General features: G+C 40.9%; 1 protein-coding gene across 1 annotated transcript in view; it reads right to left on the reverse strand.

Annotated features, from left to right (window-relative positions):
* Window positions 1–3,930: 3,930 nt before the first annotated feature.
* Window positions 3,931–19,178, reverse strand: part of LOC133540645 (transmembrane protein 79-like) — a 31,773-nt gene continuing 16,525 nt past the window's right edge. The window contains exons 3-5 of the mRNA XM_061883434.1: window positions 12,336–12,875; window positions 10,540–10,753; window positions 3,931–4,620 (exon numbers count right to left, since the gene is read on the reverse strand). Coding sequence (XP_061739418.1) covers window positions 4,365–4,620; window positions 10,540–10,753; window positions 12,336–12,875 — 1,010 coding nt within the window. The 3' untranslated portion in view covers window positions 3,931–4,364. The remainder of the gene's footprint in view (window positions 4,621–10,539; window positions 10,754–12,335; window positions 12,876–19,178) is intronic.

Genomic DNA, 19,178 nt, shown 5'->3' on the forward strand with positions numbered 1-19,178 from the left:
CTCCATCTTTCTACTTTCACTTCTAAATTATTAAATGAACAAATTGCAAAAGATTCAGCAGCACAGATGTCCAGAATACTGTGTAATTATGTAATTAATGCAGACTACTTATAGCTTGGATCAGGCTGGTAAATAATGTCCGCTACAACCCGAGACGTCAAACGCACGCGTCATCATTCCGCGACGTTTTCAACACGACACTTCGCGGGAAATTTAAAATTGCAATTTAGTAAATAAAAAGGCCGTATTGGCATGTGTTGCAATGTTAATATTTCATCATTGATGTATAAACTATCAGACTGCATGGTCGGTAGTAGTGGGTTTCAGTAGGCCTATACTTGATAGATTGATACTTTTATTAGTAGATTGCACAGTTCAGTACATATTCCGTACAATTGACCACTAAATGGTAACACCCGAATAAGTTTTTCAACTTGTTTAAGTCGGGGTCCACGTTAATCAATTCATGGTAAAAAAAAAACTTGCGATAAGGAATAACAATATTTTATGTAAACACTTGAAATTTGTTTTTTTCCAAACACAAAACTGGTATTTTAAACTAAAATGCTCATTTAACTCTTGTTATGAGTCTGGCCAAAAATGGGCATGACGTGTGTTCATTATGTAACATAATTGTTCAGTTTGAAGGTTAGCGATCTGAAATTTTACCAGTTTTTAAGTAGTTTGTGATTTAGTTTTAAATAAAATTGTGTTGTATTTTTGATGGCAACATTCTTACAATAGAATAGAAATACAAACCCTGTTTCCATATGAGTTGGGAAATTGTGTTAAATGTAAATATAAACGGAATACTATGATTTGCAAATCCTTTTCAACCCATATTCAATTGAATGCACTACAAAGACAAGATATTTGATGTTCAAACTCATACTTTTTTTTTTTTTTTTGCAAATAATAATTAACTTACAATTTCATGGCTGCAACATATGCCAAAGTGGTTGGGAAAGGGCATGTTCACCACTGTGTTTCATCACCTTTTTTTTTAACAACACTCAATAAACGTTTGGGAACTGAGGAAACTAATTGTTGAAGCTTTGAAAGTGGAATTCTTTCCCATTCTTGTTTTATGTAGAGCTTCAGTCGTTCAACAGTCCGGGGTCTCCGCTGTCGTATTTTACGCTTCATAATCTGGCACACATTTTTGATGGGACACAGGTCTGGACTGCAGGCGGGCCAGGAAAGTGCACGCACCCATTTTTTTACGAAGCCACGCTGTTTTAACACGTGCTGAATGTGGCTTGGCATTGTCTTGCTGAAATAAGCAGGGGCGTCCATGAAAAAGACGGTGCTTGGATGGCAGTATATGTTGTTCCAAAACCTGTATGGACCTTTCAGCATTAATGGTGCCTTCACAGAAGTGTAAGTTACCCATGCCTTGGGCACTAATGCACCCCCATACAATCACAGATGCTAGCTTTTGAACTTTGCGTTGATAACAGTCTAGATGGTTCGCTTCCCCTTTGGTCCGGATGACACAATGTCGAATATTTCCAAAAACTATATGAAATGTGGACTTGTCAGACCACAGAACACTTTTCCACTTGGCATCAGTCCATCTTAGATGATCTCGGGCCCAGAGAAGCCGGCGGCGTTTCTGGATGTTGTTGATAAATGGATTTTGCTTTGCATAGTAGAGCTTTAACTTGCACTTACAGATGTAGCGACAAACTGTATTTAGTGACAGTGGTTTTCTGAAGTGTTCCTGAGCCCATGTGGTGATATCCTTTAGAGATTGATGTCGGTTTTTGATACAGTGCCGTCTGAGGGATCGAAGGTCACGGTCATGCAATTCAATCATTGTATTTTGTTTATATTTACATCCAACACAATTTCCCAACTCATATGGAAACGGGGTTTGTATAACTTTTACGCACTTTCCCTTAAGAACTCTTTCGGCCTCATTGACTCCCAATATAACTGCTATTTTTTTTGTTAACAAACTGTACCTATGGTATAATACTATTACTACGGGATGAATCGCATGCTTGACGATTAAAATACAAGAAAATAATGTGTTGGTGTAATTTCTCCTGTTAACCCACAGAGAGCGCAAGAAAACCATTAGCAAGATTCTCAGAGCTTTGATGAGCGTAAATGAATTAAATTGACCATAAACCGCTGAAATGGAATGAAAATAATTTGGCAGTTATATATAACATGGTATATGTAAAGATATACACTGACAAACTTTTTTTTTTTAACTAATCAATAACTTAGAATTTAATGGCAGTAACACATTGCAAAACAGTTGGAACAGTGGGGTTTTTACAGTTACCGTTTTTCTGTTGTTGTATTTTTACGCTTCATAATGCGCCACACATTTTTAATGGGAGACAGGTCTGGACTACAGATATCAGGCCAGTTTAGTACCCGTACTCTTTTACTACGAAGTCACGCTGTTGTAACACATACAGAATGGGAAGTCACTTTTATAGTAGGCTAATAAAGCTAATTAGCCATGTACATCATGTGCATACTTGCCAACCCTCGCGGATTTTCCGGGAGACTCCCGAAATTCAGCGCCTCTCCCGAAAACCTCCCGGGACAAATTTTCTCCTGAAAATCTCCCGAAATTCAGGCGGAACTGGAGGCCACGCCCCCTCCAGCTCCATGCGGACCTGAGTGACGTGTATAAAGAGCGTGTCTGCCCAATGACGTTATAACTGTAGAATGATCGAGGGCGAGTTCTTGGTTTCTTATGTGGGTTTATTGTTACACACTTTTATTACTGTCCTCCCGGCGTGTTAAAACAACACACAACAACAGCAGTCCGTTTTTGTCTGCCGTAAAGCAGTTCGTCTGCCTAAACAGCAATGTTGTGACACTCTTAAACAGGTCAATACTGCCATCTACTGTACACGCATATGGTTAGAAAAACAAGGATGGACAATTCAACCCTTAACTCAACAATGAGTAGATGTGTGTTATGTATGTGTAAATGTGTAAATAAATGAACACTGAAATTCAAGTATATATATATATATATTATATATATATATATATATATATATATATATAACTAGAATTCACTGAAAGTCAAGTATTTTTTGTATATATATATATATATATATATATCTCTTCCACACCTTTCTTTGCACTTCTATATTTTTCATATTTTTATATATTTACACATTGTTTTCTTGCATGCACACATTGCACTGTATGGAGTGGCCTCAATCTTGTTACCCTGCGTAATGACAATAAAACTGATTCTGATATATATATATATATATATATATATATATATATATATATATGTAATGTATGTATGAAATACTTGACTTGGTGAATTTAGGGGGAAATATACTCCTCCCCTCTTCACCACACCCCCAACCACACTCCGCCTCCGACCAAGTCCCCCACCCCCACCCCCCACCTCCTGAAATCGGAGGTCTCAAGGTTGGCAAGTATGATCATATGTTACCTTCATTATAACACTTATATAAGTCTTTTCATTTTTTGCGGCTCCAAACAGATTACTTTTTTGTATTTTTGGTCCAATATGGCTCTTTCAACATTTTGGGTTGCCGACCCCTGACCTTGACTGAGATTTACCTGCTCCTTGGACAAAGTCTACTTTGAAATATTTAATTGAGTCAGAATAATTTTCTGCATAATTTCACTTTTGTTACGCCTCATTTTGTGTGCCGCATCAACAGAGAGCAACATGAATTACCATGAATTGATTAACGTGGACCCCGACTTAAACAAGTTGAAAAACTTATTCGGGTGTTACCATTTAGTGGTCAATTGTACGGAATATGTACTGTACTGTGCAATCTACTAATAAAAGTATCAATCAATCAATCCATCATGGAGGGAGCACACAATGACAGTCCCAATGCTGCATACAAAAAGACGTTTCTCCTAAAATAAGTCCACAGTCTACGGCTCAATGCCAAAGCAGCAGGATTTTTTTCCCACCACAAGTGGGATTTTATTCAGAACAAACATTTTGTATATTTAACAATGAAAAAGCTGGCAAGTAATAGCTTTTGCAGGTCAAACCCATTTTTCCCCCACACATATAGTGAAGCTTTTAAGATACTTTTAGAGTTCAAGACATTAAATATACTGTAGGTACTGGAAAAGCTTGAAAGGACATGTGTTGGTTCAAAGAAGTCCTCCACCACAAGCAGGCAAGGAGTTCTCGGGTTTCAAAAAATAAACAATAAAAAAAAGAAGAAAAAAAAGAAAAGTCCAGTTTAGGAGGAGTTAAATCACAAGTCGTCAAGGACAAAGAGTTTATCGTGGCAACATGTGTAGCTTTGCCGGACTGCGCACCACAGGAATGACTTATTTTTGTAACCATCTCCTCCTTTGAAAGAAGAGAGCGCATGTCCTCACTGGGAGTCCAGGAAGTCTGTGGCCTGCGCGTCTGGTTTGCCGCTCGGGCTCTGTGACGTCTCCCCGGTCCAGGGAGACTGCGTGACCTGGTTGAGGACCACGTCCTGGGAGACGAAAAGCGGCTCCTTGAGATTCAGGCGGTACAGGAGGAACAGATTGAGAGCCACCATCGCCAGGAGAGGGAAGACGGTCAGGCCGGAGCCGAAGCCTCGCCAGGAGCCGCACATATTCAGGCTTGCCCAGTAAATGAGCCTGTTGGGGGTCGGGGGAGAAGGGGGGGGGGGGGGGGGGGGGGGGGGGGGGGGGGGGGGGACAACAAACAAGCGAATGAACTGATATTAACAGCTGAAGAAGTGTTTTGACGTAATCCTATAGCAAACGTGAAAGTATTTGCCTCTGGAGGTTTTATTACTTTCTCTCCCTATTAGGTAAACAGTATCCATAACATTTTTTATTAAAGACGTATCATCGACTATACAGAGTTGGAGGACAAGCCGCATTTACAGATAGTCCCATGATAGTGTGTTTACAAGCTACAGTCAAACAGGTGCTGTAAATATTCACAGCGCTTCACTTTTTAAGCCTCTTTCCAAAATGTAATGAGTTCAAACCCCGGCTGAGTCATACCAAAGACTATAAAAATGGGACCCATTACCTCGCTGGTTGGCACTCAGCATCAAGGGTTGGAATTGGGGTTAAATCACCATAAATGATTCCCAGGCGCGACCACTGCTGCTGCTCACTGCTCTTCTCACCTCCCAGAGGGTGATCAAGGGTGATGGGTCAAATGCAGAGAATAATTTCGCCACACCCGAGTGTGTGTGTGTTACAATCATTGGTACTTTAACTTCAAATTCCTTTTTGTCCTCAAAATTCTACACATAATACCCCATCATGACAACGTGAAAATGTTTTTCTTAAAGGGGAACATTATCACCGACCTATGAAAGCGTCAATATATACCTTGATGTTGCAGAAAAAAGACCATGTGATTTTTTTAACCGATTTCCAAACTCTAAAAGGGTGAATTTGGCGATTTAAACGCCTTTCAATTGTTCGCTGTCGGAGCGATGACCTTTCACCCATGACGTTACTATGGGAAGCAATCCACATTTTTTTCAAACACATTACACACACAAGTCAAATCAGCTCTGTTATTTGCGTTTTTTCAAGTGTTTTCCGTACCTTCGAGACATCATGCCTCGTCGGTGTGTTGTCGGAGGGTGTAACAACACGATCAGGGACGGATTCAAGTTGTCTTACGTGGAGTGTGCATCGATTAGCACGGCATGCTAATCGATGCTAACATGGCAGAAATGGCAAGAATGTGTGGATATCCTACGACACTCAAAGCAGATGCATTTCCAATGATAAAGTCAACAAAATCACAAAGTCGAGTTTTGTTGATGTTATTGACTTATGTGCTAAGTAGTCATATTTAGTCACGGCCTGACTGCCAGCTAATCGATGCTAACATGCTATTTAGGCTAGCTGTATGTACATTTGTAGCTATATTTGCATCCAGCCTTTCCCTCCACCCACATTTAATGCCAAACAAACACTTACCAATTGACGGATTTAAGTTGTTCCAGTGGTCAAAAGATGCAATCGTTGGTTAGAAGGCGATCGCCGAATAGTTTCAATAGCTATTCGCTCTATAGCTTCAGTTTCTTCTTCAATTTTGTTTTTGCTATCAGCCTCCACACTCCAACCATCCGTTTCAATACATGCGTAATCTGTTGAATCGCTTAAGCCGCTGAAATCCGAGTCTGAATCCAAGCTAATGTCGCTATATCTTGCTGTGCTATCCGCCATGTTTGTTTGTATTGGCATCACTATGTGACGTCACAGGAAAAAGGACGGTGGATTTACAGACAGCGAAAATCAGGCACTTAAGAGCCTTTTTTCAGGATATTATATGATGGGTAAAATTTTGAAAAAAACTTTGAAAAAGAAAATAAGCCACTGGGAACTGATTTGTATTGGTTTCAACCCTCCTGAAATTGTGATAATGTTCCCCTTTAATTTTTTTTTCACAAATTTCTTAAAACTAAAAAATTACAAGAACGTAAGTAATTCCAGCTTTTGCTCAATACTTTGTTGATGGACCTTTGGCAGCAATAACAGCCTCAAGTCTTGTTGAATACGATGCCACAAGCTTGGCACGTCTATCTTTGGGCAGTTCCACCCATTCCTCTTTGCCCATTCCTCTTTGCAGCACCTCTCAAGCTCCATCAGGTTGGATTGGAAGCATTGGTTTTCATCCAGGATGTCTCAACCAAGTACATCGACAAAGTATTGAGCCAAAGCTTTAAATGCTTATGTACACATGATTATTTTTGTTTTCATTTTGAATATATTTGCAATCTAAAAAAAAATGTTTTACATTGTTATCATGGGGTATTGTCTGTAGAATTTTGAGGACAAAAATGAATGTATTCCATTTTGTAATAAGGCTTTAACATAACACAATGTGGAAAAAGTGAAGTGTCGTAAATACTTTCCGGATGCACTGTCTGTAATTGTGACAGTCCAAATGTATTTGTGGTGGGCTGTCACACATAAACGAGCAGGGGGTTGCATAATTTCCCGTGACGCATGTGCACATGATTTTAATGGATGCTGTTAAAGAGACAAAAAAAGTGAGCAAAAACATGAAAAACACAAGAAAATATGTTTAAGGAATACAAAAGCACAGTCTTCAATAATACCAGAAAAAGTGTCTAGTTTTGTGCCAGTGACTACAATAGAGCACATTCAAACAGTCCCATGTTTGTGGCGTGTCAAATGAAGGAATGTATGGAAAACACCACAGATTCTCCAGGGTTGTTGGAGGCTATTAAAGTATTTTTTTAAAATACCAGAATGAAAAACAATGGAAGACCCATTTCACATCCATACTGAGAAAAAAAAGTACAAGTTGATCCCTGTACAGCTGTGCAGGTGTTTGTGCCGTTTTGACATCATTTGACACAAATTTTCCACTTTTTCCATTGTTGTTTAATTCACTTTTACCCATTGTTTACAAACGCCGCCCTCCTTGATGGCTCCACATATGGGTTCTGACACGAGTCGTGACATCGGTGCAAACACTTTGTAGGTTTCGTGCATTAACTAGTTTGTTCTACAGTCACAAATATTTGAATGTGCATTTGTCATCTAACATAAAATACTTTGTATAGTAGTTATTAATTTCTGAACCTTACCATGACATGCACACTGCAACTAGGGGTGTCCCGATCCAATATTTAATTGATTGATTGAAAAGTCTATTGACATTTTAAATATTGATAACCAATGTTGGTCCGATATTACCAAAAATAAAACCAAACAGAAACAAATAGCGGATGATATTTGCTTGTATCTAAAAACTTTGATATTGCTTTGCAACAAACTGGACCGCCAGTTAACAGCTAAATGTCTTCCAATTAACAGTCAAGGTTGGTCTTTTCTTGTATTTTAGTCTGCTTTAGGCTACTAGAAGCTAGCAGCTACACAACAGCTAAGCTCACATTAGCACACAAGCTAGACATATGTAATAAGTGTCTTAAATTTAACAATTTGGCAGTCTAAAACAACACATTTGTCAATATAAACAGGTATCAAATAGTTATAGTAGCATGTTACTTACAGATTTTTACACATAAAAAAGATGTATGCCGTAACAAACGTGTCCGCATCATTCAACTAACTGCACCATGAGCTTAATTAAAGGAATTATCGTGACCTGGAGGTGTCACGAAAAACAAATTAACACTCCACTTCAAAAGCATAAATCTGTCATACGGTGTTTTTCATACTAATCATTGTTAGTCTCTGTAATTCAACTAAATCAAACCTTTACTAACATTTTATGCTACAAAATGATAAAATTACTATGTATTGTGATTGATTAAGATCAGCATCAGCCAATATTCATATCGGTATTGTATGAGAAGTGAAAAAATGTATCAAGACACCCTTACACAGCACTGCACACTCTCTGGTTGTGCTTGATAAATACTGACTGGGCTGCACAGGGAGTAGAGATGCGCGGATAGGCAATTATATCATCCGCAACCGCATCACCAAAGTCGTCATCCGACCGCCGTCCACCCGAACCAACATTTTATCAGAAAAGCAATCGGCTCGCCACCCGCCCGCTGCTAGCGGGGTGTATAAAATAATCAGAATGTCATGGATACAAAGGATTCTGGGTATTTGTTGTGTTGCGTTTATGTTGTGTTCCTGGGAGGATGTCCTCCCGAAATGTGTTTGTCAATCTTGTTTGGTGTGGCTTCACAGCGTGGCGCATATTACTAAGAGTGTTAAAATTGTTTATATCAAAACTATTAGTCTACTCTGTGTCACCCAGTATGCCTTGCAGTCATGTGCGTGTTGCTGCGGAAGCCACACACAATATGTTGCTGGACTAACAAGCAGATCGTACATGCTGTAGAGGGCGACAAAGTCAATGACTTCATAGCACGTCCTAATACTTATTATCTGGTTGACTGCCGGAAGTCATTCTAGAGAATATTAGCGTCTCCTATTGTCTTATTCGCTTTGTGACACGGGTCTTAAATGGCTCTTTGAATGGCAAAGGATACCGATCCCAGAATCATGTATATCAAATATTTCCGGATGATTCAACCGCCACCCGCCCAAATCTAATGAAAATCTAATTTTTCGTCATGTCACCCGCCCAACCCGCGGTTTATCCGCGGATTCCGCGGATGAGACCGCAAATCGCGCATCTCTAACAGGGAGTGTAGTTACTTGTAGAGCCCTCTAAAATCAAACCATTTAAAAGAATTAAAAAAACAACAAAAAACGTAACATGTTTTTGCCCAGCCTGCCCAGTCACATAATAATGTAGCGCTGGACAAGTTAAACAATGGTCTTTGCTCGAAGATGTCAGGAAATGCTGAAACGTTTTATGATCTTTTAACTGGTTTAATGATAACGTTAATTTCAAGCACCCACACAAACAAGTGAATGCAATGCATACTTGGTCAACAGCCATACATCATCAATCAATCAATGTTTATTTATATAGCCCTAAATCACAAATGTCTCAAAGGACTGTACAAACCACTACAACTACGACATCCTCGGAAGAACCCACATAAGGGCAAGGAGATTTCACACCCAGTGGAACGCCAGTGACAATGATGACTATGAGAACCTTGGAGAGGACCTCAAATGTGGGCAAGCCCCCCCCTCTAGGGGACCGAAACCAATGGATGTCGAGCAGGTCTAACATGATACTGTTGAAGTTCAATCAATAGTGGCTCCAACACAGCCGCGAGAGTTCAGTTCAAAGCGGATCCAAGACAGCAGCGAGAGTCCTGTCCACAGGAAACCATCCAAGCGGAGTCGGATCAGCATCGTAGAGATGTCCCCAACAGGCGAGCGGTCCATCCTGGGTCCCGACTCTGGACAGCCAGTACTTCATCCATGGTCATCGGACCGGACCCCCTCCACAAGGGAGGGGGGGACAGAGGAGAAAAAGAAAAGAAGCGGCAGATCAACTGGTCTAAAAAGGAGGTCTATTTAAAGACTAGAGTATACAAATGAGTTTTAAGGTGAGACTTAAATGCTTCTACTGAGGTACATACATGTCACTCTGATGGTTGCTATATAAACAACTTCAACACTGTTACAAATATGCGCCACACTGTCAACCCACACCAAACAAGAATGACAAACACATTTTGGGAGAACATCCGCACCTTAACACAACAGAACAAATACCAAGAACCCCTTGCAGAAATAACTCTTCCAGGAGGCTACAATAACATCTACAGCTTTTGGAGCGCAGTGCACAACTGCGCACACAACAAGAAGGAGACAAAGCAGAAGAACGAAGAAGAGATATGGCGACGACGAGTAAGAAGAAGAAATACGCTTGTATGTTACAAAATGATTGGGAAAAAAATGTCATTTCATCCAGGACAGCTTGAAGGGGAAGAAGTATGCTGCCTGCACCTCAAAACCCCACCCCCCCACCCCCAACCTGCCACCGCAGCGACGGCCCCAACACCCTCCCCATCTCCTGAATTCGGAGGTCTCAAGGTTGGCAAATATGCAGTATTCACATACAAAGAGTGTCTGCAAATATTCCTATGATTACAGAACAGGGTTTACTGTGATGTCATGTGATGCTTTTCAACACTTCTAATGCCTCACCTTCCCAGGATGAACATGGCGACCAGGATCGGCACCAACTTGAGCTCATGTTGAGGCAGCAAGGCCGCCATGACGATGAGGTTGAGGACGTAGAGGAACAGCAACTCCACGGAGGCCGTGACAAACAGCTGCTGGGCCGCATGCCTCCCGGGCGGTGACTCTTGTCGTCCAAAAGAGGCGCTGCAGAAGCGGCACGCTGCACCTGAGAGCATCGCTGGATGCCGATAGAGGAATCAAGAGGAAAGATGTCAGCAGGCGTCCACAATGTCGGACCGCATTCATCTGAAGCAGTTTGGAATTTACTTGAAATCGTACTGACTGAGTCCCTCATCTGTTTGAATGCTTTTTCTTGATCAATAGTTCATATGATCAATATGTACATGATTGCAACTCTTCAAGCTCTCTTTGTTTTACCTCCTTTATATGTACAGGACTATAACTATGTTCTCAAAGGCTAGATGGGACAGCTCCACTCTGACTATGTACAGTGGGATAAAGAAGTATATAGTCAACCACCGATTGTGCAAGTTCTCCCACTTAAAATGATGACACAGGTGTGTGATTTTCATCATAGGTACACTTTAACTGTAAAAGAGACAGAATGTGAAAAAAATCCAGGAATTCACATTGTAGGAATTTTAAAGAATTTATTTGTAAATTATTGTTGACAATAAGTATTTGGTCAACCATTCAAAGCTCTCACTGATCCATGGCCCCATTCATTCTTTCCTTAACACGGATCAATTGTCCTGTCCCCTTAGCAGAAAAACAGCCCCAAAGCATGATGTTTCCACCCCTATGCTTCACTGTAGGTATGGTGTTCTTGGGATGCAACTCAGTATTCTTCTTCCTCCAAACACGACGAGTTGAGTTTATACCGAAATGGATACATGGATAATACAGCAGAGGATTGGGAGAATGTCATGTGGTCAGATGAAACCAAAATAGAACTTTTTGGTATAAACTCAACTCGTCATGTTTGGAGGTAGAAGAATACTGAGTTGCATCCCAAGAACACCATACCTACTGTGAAGCACGGGTGTGGAAACATCATGCTTTGGGGCTGTTTTTCTGCTAAGGGGACAGGACGATTGATCTGTGTTAAGGAAAGAATGAATGGGGCCATGTATCGTGAGATTTTGAGCCAAAACCTCCTTCCATCAGTGAGAGCTTTGAATGGTTGACCAAATACTTATTTTCCACCATAATTTACAAATAAATTCTTTAAAATTCCTACAATGTGAATTCCTGGATGTGAATTCTGTCTCTCACAGTTGAAGTGTAACTATGATGAAAATTACAGACCTCTGTCATCATTTTAAGTGGGAGAACTTGCACAATCGGTGGCTGACTTAATACTTTTTTTCCCCACTGTATGTCTTATGGAAAATGTTTTTGGCTTGCTTGGTTTTCATACCAGACCTTTTGGAACGTATGACTGACAAAAGCCGAGATAGCACAGTGCCTTCATTTGAATCGCCGACATGCAAATACGCCTCTCGGGCTCGACAATGTCAGGAAAAGACAAATGTCCTCTCTTCCTGACAGAGGTTGGAAAATTATTCAAATATTCCACAACAATTAAGCCCGGGAGACAAAGGAGCCTCTCAGTGTACTTTCCATTTCAAGCCTGCATGGCAATGAGAGGATGCTCCTCCTCAGAGACACCGAGAGACGTCTGCTGAGGTCGAAAGTGCAGCAAATTAAAGAGGACAGGAAAAGATTCCAAGACGACCAGAAAAAGCGAATCCTTTCGTGATCTTATATGCTTGGTGTGTGATGTGAGCGGTGCCTACCGAGCAGGATGGGCAGGGCCGCCACCACGCAGCAGCAGAGGGTGAAGACCACCCGACTGCCCACATCAGGGCAGTCGGGCGGTTTGATGTGGACGTAGAAATAGAGTGCATAGAGAATCCCGGCGGCACACAGAAGAGACGCCAGCACGGAGATGACGGCGGGAACTCTGCCGCTGTGACAGCATCGACACTTGCAGCAGCACGCTCCGCCACCTGTCGTCCCACTCGCGCTTTGGCAAGTGTCTACTACGCCCTCTGGGCTCCACACCGCCAGCTCCACGCAGTCCGGGGGCGGGCCTATCAGGGGTCGACCCTCATCCGCAGTACAGTCCAGATGAGCGCATGCCGGACTCCATCTCGGCGTGTCTGTGCCGTTGGGAATGTCTCCGTGAGAAGCCGGGGTTGGAGTGCTGAGGCAGTTTTCCGTGGCGGCGTCCAAATTGCGCTCTGTGGTGATCGGAGTGGAAAGAGTTTGATCCAGCGTTCCCTCTTCAGTTTGATCCTCGCGGAGGCCATCGTCGGGCCGCTGGAGGCAGGAGCCTGTGCAAAACCAGAGATATATTTTAACGCAGCATCCAAAACCAAACGGTGGAATCAGCCCTTTGGAGGCTCACACACACACACACACACACACACACACACACACACACACACACACACACACACACACACACACAGACACACACACACACACACACGCACGCACACACACACACAGGTTATTATTTCGAATGGGGACCAAATTGTTGATCATCACTTGTGGGGACCACCCTTTCTACAGGTTGTGGAGGCAAAAAAAAAAAAACAATGGTAAAATGGCCACTTCCCATTAGCTCATACACGTCTTTAAATCTCTGGATTGATAAAGTAAAGGGCTGATCATTCTTACTGGGGACCCTGGGAAAAAAAGAGTTAATATGGTTCACGGGGACCAAATTTAAATAATTTTGCATAACTGACACAAATTTTTACGTGATTACTGAGGACCATTTAAAAAAAAAAAAGTTCAAATCAAATATGACATGATCCTCAGAATACGGCACTACAGCTGTCCTCTTATAGGAAGTTTCACCACTTAAAGGCCTACTGAAACCCACTACTACCAACCACGCAGTCTGATAGTTTATATATCAATGATGAAATATTAACATTGCAACACATGCCAATACGGCCTTTTTAGTTTACTAAATTGCAATTTTTAATTTCCTGGGAGTTTCTTGTTGAAAATGTTGTGTAATGACGACGTGTACGCAAGATGTCACGGGCTGTTGGGAATATGAGCGCTGCACACACACACACACAGCTAAAAGTCGTCTGCTTTAACGGCATAATTATACAGTATTTTGGACATCTGTGTTGCTGAATCTTTTGCAATTTGTTCAATTAATATTGGAGAAGTCACAGTAGAAAGATGGAGTTGGGAAGCTTTAGCCTTTAGCCACACAAACACACTGTGATTCCTTGTTTAAAATTCCTGGAGGTTAACCTTTCCTATGGATCAGAGCGCGGTCAAGCCAACATGGATCCCTACCGAATGTCAACCAGCAGGTTTCGGTGAGAAAATTGTGGTTAAAAAGTCAGTTCTTACCGGAGAAAAGCTGAGCGTGTGCCGTCCATAGCTGCCGTCGACTCCCCTGAGACACCCTTCCGACTATCAGGTACTATTTAACTCATTAAAACACTAGCAACACAATAGAAAGATAAGGGATTTCCCAGAATTAACCTAGTAAATGTGTCTAAAATCATCGGAATCCGTCCCAATGCAATCGCGTTTTTTTTTTATTTAACTTTTTTTTTTTTTTTTTCTAGTCCGTCGCTATCAATATCCTCAAACACAAATCTTTCATCCTCGCTCAAATTAATGGGGAAATTGTCGTTTTCTCGGTCCGAATAGCACTTTTTGTTGGAGGCTCCCATTAAAATCAATGGGAATATGTGAGGAGCTCCCACACGTTTGACGTCATCGTCTGCGACTTCCGGTAAAGGCAGGGCATTTCTCTTAGCACCGAAAGTTGCGAACTTTATCGTGGATGTTTTCTACTAAATCCTTTCAGCAAAAATATGGCAATATCGCAAAATGATCAAGTATGACACATAGAATGGACCTGCTATCCCCGTTTGAATAAGAAAATCTCATTTCAGTAGGCCTATAACTAAGGATGGATACCATAACCCCATGGGTAGGGAACCTATGGCTCTAGAGCCAGATGTGGCTCTTTTGATGACTGCATCTGGCTCTCAGATAAATCTTAGCTCAATCAATCAATCAATGTTTATTTATATAGCCCCAAATTACAAATGTCTCAAAGGACTGCACAAATCATTACGACTACAACATCCTCGGAAGCTGACATTGCTTAACATGATAAGTAATGAAACATTTCGCTGGTAATCACAGTGTTAAAAATAACGTCCGTTTTCTATCGCACCTGTTCAAGATGTTGGATTAATGGTAAGAAGTATTATATTTATTATTGGTTAACTTTAGAATAACGATTTTATTTAAAAAAATAAAGGACTTATTATACTCTAAAAATGTTGGTCTTACTTAAAAATGCACGCATTTAATTGTATTCAGTGTTAAAAAATATTATATGGCTCTCATGGAAATACATTTTGAAATATTTGGCTTTCATGGCTCTCTCAGCCAAAAAGGTTCCCGACCCCTGCCATAACAGAATCACAGTACTATTAATGCCAGGATAACAAATGTTTCAGCGAGTCCAGTACCAGCTACAACCCGATGAGGGGGCTGCTGTGCAAATGTCTCACACTCAAACTAACTTGTAAATGTGTTTTATGGGCCTAAGCTTAAGAATCCCTTAGGCATCTTCAGAATGGATCTGACTATCATTTAAAAAGGTTTCCCTTGAGGGGACCTGTTTTTTTTGTCCCCTATATCGTCAGAGGTCCCCTAAAGGGGACTCTGTTAACAGAGCTATGTCCCCATTAAGTAAGCATTGCCAGAACACACACACACACACACACACACACACACACACACACACACACACACACACACACACACGTACTGGTTATCATTTGAAATGGGGACCAAGTTTTGGATCATCACTTGTGGGGACCACCCTTTCTACAGGTTGTGGAGGCATAAAAACAATTTTGGTAAAAGAGCCACTGCCTAGTTAGCTCATACACGTTAGCTCATACACGTCTTTAAATCTCTGGATTGATGAAGTAATGTGCTGATCATTTTACTGGGGACCCTGGGTAAAAAGAGTTCAGATGGTTCACGTGGACCAAATTTAAATAATTTTGCATAATTCACACAAATTTGTACGTGACTACTGAGGACCATTTAAAAAAAAAAAAGTTCAAATTAAATATGACATGATCCTCAGAATACAGCACTGCAGCTCTCCTCTTAAAGGAAGTTTCACTACTTAAACGTTAAATCAAATCCTCCATCTTCTGTGGCATTACTGAAAACTGCTGTTTAGCAGTAATGAAGTTGTCTGCAACTCCAACTACCATATATAAAAGGATGGAAAATTCTGAATGTGAATCATACTTTAAAGTAATAATGTTTTATAATCATGCTGTATGAAAATGTCATCCTAAAGCAGTGGTTCTCAACCTTTTTTTCAGTGATGTACCCCCTGTGAACATATTTTTAATTCAAGTAGCCCCTACTCAGAGCAAAGCATTTTTGGTTGAAAAAAGAGATAAAGAAGTAAAATACAGCACTATGTCATCAGTTGCTGATTTATTAAATTGCATAATAGTGCAAAACATTGCGTACCCCCATTTGAGAACCACTGTCCTAAAGGACCACTAAACCAGATTTTGTTTTTGGAAAAATATATTAGTTTTAACTAAGGATGGATACCATACAGAATCACAGTACTATTAATGCCAGGATAAAAAATGTTTCACTTTTCAAGAAAATACATTTTCTCTTTTACCAATATTTAAAACACGTAAACAAAGTAACCTAAATTTCCGTGTTTTGGGATCAATAAATGATTATAGCTCGGTTGGTAGAGCGACTGTGCCAGCAACTTGAAGGTTCCAGGTTCGATCCCCGCTTCCGCCATCCATGTCACTGCCGTTCTGTCCTTGGTCAAGACACTTTACCCACCTGACCCCAGTACCACCCACACTGGTGTAAATGTAACTTAGATATTGTGTTTCACTATGTAAAGCGCTTTGAGTCACTAGAGAAAAAGCGCTATATAAATATAGATGGAAGTAGAAGGAAGGAATTATCTTATCTTACCTTAAACCACATCTTCAGAATGGATCTGACTATCATTTAAAAAGGTTTCCCTTTAGGACAATGGTCCCCAACCTTTTTGTATCCGCGGACCGGTCAACGCTTAATAATTTGTCCCGCGGCCCGGGGGGGGTGTCCTTTTTTTTTCTTTTCTTTTTTTTTCTTCTTTGTCATGAAAAAGGGACGTTTTTGTCATGAAAAAGGGAGTTTTTTGACGTTGGTGCACTATTTGTAAGTGTATATTGTGTTTTTTATGTTGATTTAATTTAAAAAAAAATTTTTTTTTTTTTTTTTTTAATAAAAAATTCTTCTGCGGCCCGGTACCAATTGGGCCACGGCCCTACCGGGCCGCGGCCCGGTGGTTGGCGACCACTGCTTTAGGAGACCTGTTTTTTTTGGGGGGTCCCCATACCGTCAGAGGTCCCCTAAAGGTGACCGTGTAAACAGAGCGATGTCCCCATTAAGTAAGCATTGCCAGAACACACACACGCACGCACACACTCGACCGAATGGATGCTCCATAGTCCATTCACATTGTGAGAGGCTGAGGTCAGCTTGTCGTCCAAAAATGTTGAGGACCACAAATGTCTGGTCTGTCGCCATTTATTCCCAGAACATCAACAAAGCAGTTCTGGATACCGGAGTATAATTATTGATAATTATCATCCAATTGAACATGTTTGTTTCCTTTTACAACATCTTTGCAACCTTTTAACATTAACCAACAGTGTTCTTTCCCACTCAGTGAAGTGAAGTGAATTATATTCAGGGCCGTATACTGAAAAATTGAAGAATATTTTGGCAAATTTTAAGTATTTTTTTCTCATTTTCTAAAAAATACTTTTTTATTTTGCTCTATTTTTCCCATTTATGCAGTTTTTTTTAGTATATTTACAGGGACCCTACACAGTGGAACCTCGATTTACAAACTAAATGAAAAATATGCTTTGTTGTACGAACCATGTCTCAGTGTACGAACATTTCATCCACTCATTGTGTTCCTGGTAGACCAGCCATTGTGGGCAGGCTGATCGTTCTCTAGTCCTCATTCAGTCAGGAAAGTAGTGCTGAAGTTAGCTACTGTGCTACTTTGTGCGCTTTTTAATGGGGGTTTTTAGCCTGTTTACAGAATGTTCTGGTTTTACTAGCTCCACAGGAGTCCAAACAAGGCAATGGACAAGTGATGTGTGATGTGAAACATTCAGGAAGTATCCACAGCGTTGTCGACACTTTCCAGCCCCCTGGCCGGTTTTACCGCAGCACACCAAGACGTTTGACCAACAGCTCAGCTTGTTGTTGGTTGTGACTTTATTAAATAAAAAGTTGATAGATCACCCCTTTGTTATACAAAATCCAAAACCAGTGAAGTTGGCAAAATGTGCAACATTTCTGAACCTAAAGCATAGTGACATATTTGATGTTGGCTAATTACAGCCTTGAACAGGTCAATAATTTACAACATGGTTTTTGACACAGTAGACAAAATATACAAAACCCAAAACCAGTGAAGTTGGCGCATTGTGTAAATGGGAAATAAAAACAGAATACAATGATTTGCAAATCCTGTCCAACCTACATTCAATTGAATAAACTGCAAAGACAAGATACTTAACGTTCAAACTGGTAAAGTTTGTTATTTTTTTGCAAATATTAGCTCATTTGGAATGTAATGCCTGTAACATGTTTTTAAAAAGCTGGCATAAGTGGCAAAAAAGACGGAGAAAGTGGAGGTATGCTCATCAAAAACTTATTTGGAACATCCCACAGGTGAGCAGGTTTTGGGAACAAGTGGGGGCCAAGATTGGCTATCAAAGCAGCTTTCATGAAATGCTCAGTCATTCACAAACAAAGATGGGGCGAGGGTCAACAGTTTGTGAACAAATGCGTGAGCAAATTGTCCAACAGTTTAAAAACAACATTTTCAACCAGCTATTGCAAGGAATTTAGGGATTTCACCATCTACGGTCTGTAATATCATCAAAAGGTTAGGAGAATCTGGAAAAATCACTGCCCGTAAGCGGCAAGGCCCGTGACCTTCCATGCCTCAGGCGGTGCTGCATCAAAAAGTGACATCAGTGTGTAAAGGATATCACCACATGGGCTCAGGAACACTTCAGAAAACCACTGTCAGTAATTACAGTTGGTCGCTACATCTGTAAGTGCTAAGCAAATCGAAAGCCATTTATCAACAACACCCAGAAACGCCGCCGGCTTCACTGGGTCCGAGCTCATCTAAGATGGACTGATGCAAAGTGGAAAAGGGTTCTGTGAGCTGACGCTTCTGCATTTCAAATTGTTTATGAAACAGTGGAGGTCGTGTCCTCCAGACCAAAGAGGACAAGAACCATACGGACTGTTATAGGCTCAAAGTTCAAAAGCCAGCATCTGTGATGGTATGGGGGTGTATTAGTGCCCAAGGCATGGGTAACTTACACATCTGTTAAGGCACCATTAATGCTGAAAGGTACGTACAGGTTTTGGAGCAACATATGTTGCCATCAAAGCAACGTCTTTTTCAGAGACGCCCCTGCTTATTTCAGCAAGACAATGCCAAACCACATTCTGCACGTCTTACAATTCATAGTAAAAGAGTGCGGGTACTAGACTGG

This window comes from Nerophis ophidion, linkage group LG22 (assembly GCF_033978795.1).
Source record: "Nerophis ophidion isolate RoL-2023_Sa linkage group LG22, RoL_Noph_v1.0, whole genome shotgun sequence".
NCBI lineage: Eukaryota > Metazoa > Chordata > Actinopteri > Syngnathiformes > Syngnathidae > Nerophis > Nerophis ophidion.